Source organism: Hyperolius riggenbachi, chromosome 8 (genome assembly GCF_040937935.1).
Source record: "Hyperolius riggenbachi isolate aHypRig1 chromosome 8, aHypRig1.pri, whole genome shotgun sequence".
Lineage (NCBI taxonomy): Eukaryota > Metazoa > Chordata > Amphibia > Anura > Hyperoliidae > Hyperolius > Hyperolius riggenbachi.
Window position 1 is genome coordinate 93050766 of NC_090653.1, and position 8245 is coordinate 93059010.

The following is an 8245-nucleotide window of genomic DNA, read 5'->3' on the forward strand; positions in this document are numbered from 1 at the left end:
TATTAATGATTAATTAAAAAACACACACACACACTGGAAGATTTCAAAGAATCGAATCAAATGTTTTTAGTTCCTCCTACTTTAGACTACACATTCCTTCTCATATCTTGCAATCCATGCTTAATTTCTTATAACATACTGTAGATATTATCATCATATCATTTGTACTGTAGCCTGTTTGATTTTCTCTGCCTATACCGGATGGTTGTTGGGTGCCCTTCTGGTTTCAAGAGATTCAAGCAATTTATTGTCATTGTGTTACACAGCAAAATTGTGTGACGTTTCTTGGTGGTAAAGAATTTAATCCACAAGATTCTGCAGTGAGAGAGACCAGGAGCCCAATGATGCAATATCATTTGAATAGATGTAATTCAAGTAAATACATAGATTATACTCACAACTGGGATGGACTCCTGCAACCACTGTTAGAACCTACAGGAAATTAAACCATTCCCGTTCGGTAACCCAGGTCTGCTGGTACAGGTGCTGGTTAGTCGTTCTCCTTGGATTATTGAAACACGAATGTTTGCAATACTAAACCCTGAAGGGTTAAGCTAATACTGAGAGAAAAAACTGTAGGAAGTGCTCTAATGTATTTATGGTCTAAAATACAAATATCTCCACACTCGTGACTGCTCAAATTTAGGCATAGGCACTTTGTATTGACCTGAAGAAGCGGGCTTATACCCCTGAAACGCGGTTTCTTATGTGCATCATGAAATATTATATCTACCTCATGTGGTTTGTTCCTTGAAGGAGGTAAGATCGAATTACTCATATTTTATATTTGTATTGTAGGGTGCCTCCTACAATTTTTTTCACACGGCAAAATTACTTTTCATGACTGCCCCATTGTGCATATAGGGAGCATAGTGAAAGTAACAAAGGTAGAAATAGCGAAATTATGCAAGTATGTCAGGTATCTCCACACTCGACCGCTGTGACACAAATCACCCACCTTATGTCCTAAACCATTGCCTTGGCTGATTTACTACATTGGGCAGCATTCATTAAAGGCAGGCCGACAAAATAATTTTGTTTGTTAAGATACCCCATTTGGTATTTTACACTTTTTTTCCAATTCACATAAGATTTCCCACATGAGGCAGAAGTTCAAGACAGTTTTCTGCATCCAGAATCCGCGTATAGTGGAAATAGGCCCTATGCCCTGCTCAGTAACTGTCACTTACCAGCTGTGGAGCAGCTCACACCTCACTTTATTTTTTCTCCTAATCAATACCTTTGTTTCAGCTGTGGAGCAGGTCAGCAGTCAAGCTGGGAGCTGCATGTATGAGTCAGGGATTTTCTGTCCAGTGCTACCCAGTCATTGCTTTAGATGTGCTGCAGCCACCAGGGGGAGCAGGTCAGCAGTAAAAAAAAGTATACAGATTTCCACATCTAAAGGGATGCAGAAAAGCCTATTAAAAAGTCACCTTCATCTGCTTTCATACAGTGAAAGACCTGCCAGAATCCCTGTCACATCAAGTCGGATTGAAAAGCAGGGCTGTGTGGGTCTCCCTAGTGGTTACCTGGCTTTCCCTGAAGGCGGTCTGTCAAAGTTACCTCACAGAGACAGCATGGAGAGAGCGAGTTATTGGCTGGTATGAGCTGGCGGAAAATACTGAACGCTTTTGCCCGGTTTACCGAATGCGATCTTTGTGAATTGCAATTTCTTAACATTTCCTAAAGCAATTACTGCACCAAGATGGTAATTTTACCTCACTAGTCGGTAATTATTTTTTTCAGTGAGGTAATAGGTTTAGTGAATTGTAATTTGGGAAGGTGATCTGTAAAATCAGCTGTTTTCCGCATTACCGAATGTGGTAATGCTTAGTGATTGCTGTCCATTGTGGACCAACAGCGATGGTCAGCACCACCAGAGTATGTTGGAATAAACCCCAAGGCCAAGGTTACTGCTTAGGATTGAGGTGGAGAGTGAGAAGGTTTATCAGTGTGTGTGTGAGGGGGGGGGGGGGGGGGGGGCTTTATAGTCAAATAAAAAGACTGGCATATGAAGATTGAATACCAGGAAAAATAGATAGAGAAGATAAATGTTGCAGAGTATAACTTTAGATGGCGGCTCCTGCATGTGGCACCACAGCTGTGGCCTGCAGGCCACAATGATTAACAACTGTAAAGAGCTTTGGAGGCCGCCAGAAAAGCTTTGGCGAGCCACATTTTGCCCCCAGTTTGGACTTTGGATGTGCCTGCCCTAGGGGGATCAAAACATGACGCTACAACTGAAGGATGGGGACCAGTGCCAAATGCTTTCTGCTTGATTGCAGAAAAGTGTTTGGCATTGGCTAAATGCAATACTACTGAAAGCCCACATTAACGCTCCTTTAATTTAAACCTCTAACCCACAGTGCTCTTCACAACCTTTTCCCTCTATTTATTTTCTATAATTTTCAGGTACTACCCAAACTATTTTCTATGTTTTACAAATCAGCTTCTATGCTCTACTAAAATCACCTCCTCCCACTCATGTGTACAAGACTTTTCACAGTCTTTACCCTCTTTTCTGAAACTCCCTGCCATAATGCATTTGCCGTTCCTCAACTCTTGAATCCTTTAAACACGCCCTTTAAGCTGGCTAGGGTGTGATTCTCTTGCTAACTGTGTATTGCAACCACTGTTTATTTGTTAGAGAACTGTCTATGTAATTTACTCATAGGGAGCATGTACATTGCCTTTGTATTACACACTTGCATTTATTTTGGACAGTGCTACAGAAGATAATGGCACAATATAAAAATAATAATAATACAATATTTTATTTTCTCAGATCACTATGGTGGCAAAACAACCATTTAACCAGACAGGTGTAACGAACTTTCTCCTTTTAGGGTTTTCCTTGATGGAAGAGACTAGATTTTTCCTTTTTATTATTTTATTAGCTGTCTACGTTATTACCATTGCAGCAAATGTCTTCATTATTGTCCTTATCCAAACAGAGCCGCGTCTGCATAAACCTATGTATTTCTTCATCGGTGGACTGTCATTTCTTGAGATCTGGTATCCATCTGTTACTGTTCCTAGACTCATCTGGTCTCTTAAAACAAAGGACCAATACATTTCATCAGCTGGATGCATGGCTCAGTTTTACTTTCACTTTTCCCTGGGAGCAACAGAGATGTTCCTCCTGACAGCCATGGCATATGATCGATACGTGGCCATATGTAATCCCTTGCGCTATTTGACTATCATGAGTCCTTATATTTGTATTGGGCTTATATTGGGATCTTGGTCTTGTGGATTTATTGTAGTTGTGGCTAGAGATGAGCCGAAATTTTCGAAATTTCGAACTGCTTTTATTACGAATGCGAAATTTAACATTACGACCCAAATTCGTAATTTCGTAATTAATTTTCAAATCGTAATCGAAATTTCACTCCCGTAATGAATTTCGTGTCTCCAACCGAAATTTTACTTTTTCAGGTTTGTAAGGGTTTCTATCCCTCTAGATGCCTAAAATGAATAGCACAGCCAGCCTCCTCCTCCTCTCTCTCCCTCTCTCTCTCTCTCTCTCCCTCTCTCTCTCTCTCTCTCTCCCTCTCTCTCTCTCTCTCTCTCTCTCTCTCTCTCTCTCTCTCTCTCTCTCTCTCTCCAGAGATCTGTAGTATTTCAAAACCATACTCACATTCATGACATGTCCAGGGATCAAACCCAGGCCAACCACATGGAAGACAGCTATGCTCACCACCATACCACCAAACACACACTAAATAGACTGCTAACCTAAATCTTACTTGTAGACAGTCATATGAGACACATGCTGGGTGCAGGGCTTTGTGATTGGACCATGGACCATGCGATAGAGTGAGGTGCAAAAATGAAATCATGCCTAGCAGAGGATGGTTTCACAATGCTAAATGCTAGGCTGGCTGTGGTGCAATTGGTTAGTGCGTCTGGCTGGTAACAGCAAGGTTACAGGTTCGATTCCATCCAGGCATGTCTTTTCCTTTTGCGTTCAACAGTTGTCCAAACAGAGCCAACAGAGCCCCAGATAGCCATGTAGAGTTAGGTCACAGCTAGCCTGGCTGTGGTGCAATTGGTTAGTGTGTCTGGCTGGTAACAGCAAGGTTACAGGTTTGATTCCATCCAGGCATGTCTTTTCCTTTTGCGTGCGCGCGCTGCGCCATTGAACCCCATGGGGTATTTTGCGTGCGTAAAACTTTACGCATGCAAAACTTTGTGCTCGGTGTTTGGACAACTGTTGAACTCAAAAGGAAAAGACATGCCTGGATGGAATCGAACCTGTAACCTTGCTGTTACCAGCCAGACACACTAACCAATTGCACCACAGCCAGGCTAGCTGTGACCTAACTCTACATGGCTATCTGGGGCTCTGTTGGCTCTGTTTGGACAACTGTTGAACGCAAAAGGAAAAGACATGCCTGGATGGAATCAAACCTGTAACCTTGCTGTTACCAGCCAGACACACTAACCAATTGCACCACAGCCAGGCTAGCTGTGACCTAACTCTACATGGCTATCTGGGGCTCTGTTGGCTCTGTTTGGACAACTGTTGAACGCAAAAGGAAAAGACATGCCTGGATGGAATCAAACCTGTAACCTTGCTGTTACCAGCCAGACACACTAACCAATTGCACCACAGCCAGGCTAGCTGTGACCTAACTCTACATGGCTATCTGGGGCTCTGTTGGCTCTGTTTGGACAACTGTTGAACGCAAAAGGAAAAGACATGCCTGGATGGAATCGAACCTGTAACCTTGCTGTTACCAGCCAGACGCACTAACCAATTGCACCACAGCCAGCCTAGCATTTAGCATTGTGAAACCATCCTCTGCTAGGCATGATTTCATTTTTGCACCTCACTCTATCGCATGGTCCATGGTCCAATCACAAAGCCCTGCACCCAGCATGTGTCTCATATGACTGTCTACAAGTAAGATTTAGGTTAGCAGTCTATTTAGTGTGTGTTTGGTGGTATGGTGGTGAGCATAGCTGTCTTCCATGTGGTTGGCCTGGGTTTGATCCCTGGACATGTCATGAATGTGAGTATGGTTTTGAAATACTACAGATCTCTGGAGAGAGAGAGGGAGGAGGAGGAGGAGGAGGAGGGCTGGCTGTGCTATTCATTTTAGGCATCTAGAGGGATAGAAACCTTTGCAAACTTTAAAATACTAAATTTCGTAATCGTAATTACGAAAATTTGCGTAATTTGCGAAAATTACGAAATTTCGATTACTGCTAAAATCGTAATTGTAGTAATTCGCGAAATTTCGGAAATTCGTAATTAGGTCATTACGCTCATCTCTAGTTGTGGCTTCATGCTTAGGGATATCCACTCTTTGGTTCTGTGATGGGAATAAGGTAGATCACTATTACTGTGATTTTGCCCCAGTGATCCGCTTGTCCTGCTCTAATACAATGAAAGCTGAGAATGTGTTTTTCTATACCACACTTTTTATGACTGTAGGTTGTCTTCTGTTTACTTTAACATCTTATGCATGTATCACCCGAACCATAATAAACTGTCCGACTGCTTCAGGAAGACGTAAAGCATTTTCAACCTTTGCCTCCCATTTGTTTGTGGTCATCCTTTTCTACGGGACAATAATGTTCATGTTTATCCGGCCGTCAAGTGGGGATTCTCTTCGCTTCAATAAGATTGTCTCGATTATTCCATCTGTAGTGACTCCTCTTCTGAATCCCATTATTTACACCTTACGGAACCAAGAGGTGATGGAAGCAGTGCTGAGGGCCACTCGCAGAATAATGGCTTTCCAAGCAGAAAAATCAGAATAATGTTACCTCCAGTAAAAGTGTGTTCAAGAATATCTAGAAAAACTTTACAAAAAAAAGATTCACAGAGGCGTTTGGCTTGGATCCAGACTTGTACTAGTTTTTACTCCTTTGATTGCCTAATGCAGCGGGATAGAACCTGTGAAATGCGTTGCATTGTGAAGTACTTAAATAAGCAGTATCTTTGTTGAAACTAATCAACACAGTCTGTTCTGTGTTTTACTTGTTGGGTAGGTAAGCTCACCACTGCCACCCTTTTTAAATGGTTTTTAATTGTTTTTACTCTATATGTTGGCGCTTTATAAATACAATAAATAAATAAATTCTGGCGCCTCTGTTCAAGCTTCTCTTCATTTTGCCAAGTCCACCCTGGTGGGGGGGGGGGAGGGGGGGGGTGTTACCCCTTGTTTCCTATCTACAGAGAGTGACTTCTTAACCTGGGTGGGGGTCAAATCATAACATCCCCACCTACCTATACAGTGGTTGCCTTTGTGGTAACCCACATTTGTGAGTATAAACTCTTATACACCTTACTACTACCAATAGCTTGCTGAATATACTACACTATTTTGGGCTCTCGGTGTTCCTTTTTCTCCTTCTGCAGGAATTTGATTATTCCTACGGGCTGGTTCGGCTCCATTGATATAAATGGCTGTATAAAAAGATTGCTTTTACCTCTGTAGTTGAGTCATTTAGATGAGTGCCAAGTTGGAGAGTTGCATACAGCTTTGATTAACAGTCTTGAAGTAAATCGTAAAACTTACTTAATGGGTTACTTAAGCCCCCTCCCAAATAGTTTAACTCCTTGCTTTGGATGCGGAGAATGCCTTCGACAGAGTCCACTGGGGTTTCCTAAATAAAGTTCTACATAAATTTGGGATAAATGGACCTTTCCATCAAGCAATCATGGCTCTTTACAAAACTCCATCAGCTTCAGTCAATGTCTCTGGCCTCATGTCCAAACAATTTCCAATCTCAAACGGAACGAGACAGGGGTGTCCCCTCTCTCCCCTTATTTTCACATTAATAATGGAGACACTGGCAGAAAGTATGCGGAATAATCCCCAAATATCAGGTATCCCAATAGGTAACCTATCACCAAAAATTAGTCTCTTTGCGGACGACATCCTTTTAACAGTCACTGACCCCCTGATATCCCTGCAGCACATTAAAGATGCGTTAACTGAATTCTCAAAGGTTTCCCTATATAAAGTTAACGAATCTAAATCTTCCCTTTTGGGCATAACCATCCCTAAAGCTATTAAGATCAAAATATCCACAGACTTTCCCTTCCCTTGGGCCAACAAATATATTATCTACCTAGGAATTCAAATTCCAAAAACACCAAATGAACTATATGAAGCAAACTTCCCCCCTTTACTGAAAGAAATACAAAGGGACTTGTTACACCTAACTCCTTTTAAATTTTCTATATCGGGAAAAATAGCAGCCTACAAAATGTCAATTTTTCCAAAAATATTATACTACTTCAGAACTCTTCCTATTAAAATCCCCTCAAAATTATTCTAGGATCTAAATAAAATGGTCTCACAGTTCATATGGAAAAAGAAAAAACACAGAATATCCTTCCAAATCCTGACAATGAGTCCCAAAAAAGGAGGATTTGGACTTCCCAACCCCCTATACTATTATTATGCCTCCATTTTAGAAATGTCACAATTTTGGAATAGAGAAGCCCCAGAGAAATACTGGATAAAACTTGAGGAAGCTTATCTTAAAGGTTCATTATCTGATCTTTTGCTCTTCTAATGGACTAATCTACCTCCTAAGATCCATCAACACCCACTAATAACTCCAACTATAAACATATGGAACTTTATAACTAAAATCCAACCAAATAACCAGAATAAAGTCACAATCAACCTTCCACTCTCCTCATTAACACTAACCATCCCCAACCTAAATCTCACCGCTTGGCTAAACACAGGAATTAAATATTTAAGTGACATCTGGGATCGCAATATCCTCAGATCATTTTCTTATCTAAAATAGAAATATAAGCTCACAGATAAAGAATTTTATACATACTATCAAATTTATCATCTTCTGAGTACTTACCCACTGTAACGAACGGTGGAGCACAGAGAGAATCTGATTACCGGTGATCTGCAGTATCACTGGGAATACAGATATATACCAGATTATAAGTGATCTGCAGTATCACCGATAATCCGATATACCAGCTAACCTCTGTACACCTGAGTAGAGTGTAGTGTTTGGTGTAACAGTAACACTTTAGAGGACTAGGCCTCAGAGCAGTAAGGAGTACTGCACGGATTCCTTCCGAAGACCTGCACTCTCCAAAGCGGGAGGAGTCAAGTTGAGAGAGTAGGAAGGTTTAGTCTGAGAGTGACACTCTGGAGGAAGTGTCACTGACAGGACGGGGAACCGCCTCCAACAGTAAGGTCGGTTCTCGAGGTCGGACAAGCCAGGTTGTAAACACACGGACAGATAA

The 8245-nt window shown here is 41.5% G+C and overlaps 1 protein-coding gene across 1 annotated transcript; it reads left to right on the top strand.

Moving 5' to 3' along the window:
* The first annotated feature begins 2974 nt into the window (after positions 1 to 2974).
* Positions 2975 to 5772, top strand: LOC137527374 (olfactory receptor 6F1-like). Its single transcript, XM_068247887.1, has 2 exons — positions 2975 to 3262; positions 5338 to 5772. The coding sequence occupies exons 1-2, from the start codon at positions 2975 to 2977 to the stop codon at positions 5770 to 5772; spliced, it is 723 nt and encodes a 240-aa protein (XP_068103988.1).
* The last annotated feature ends 2473 nt before the right edge of the window (positions 5773 to 8245 follow it).

Bases quoted from the DNA above. Each gene is read 5' to 3' on its own strand.
- LOC137527374 (XM_068247887.1), top strand. From the start codon at position 2,975: ATGTATTTCTTCATCGGTGGACTGTCATTTCTTGAGATCTGGTATCCA. The intron at 3,263-5,337 runs GTAGTTGTGGCT...GATGGGAATAAG, and splicing joins CTTGGTCTTGTGGATTTATT to GTAGATCACTATTACTGTGA.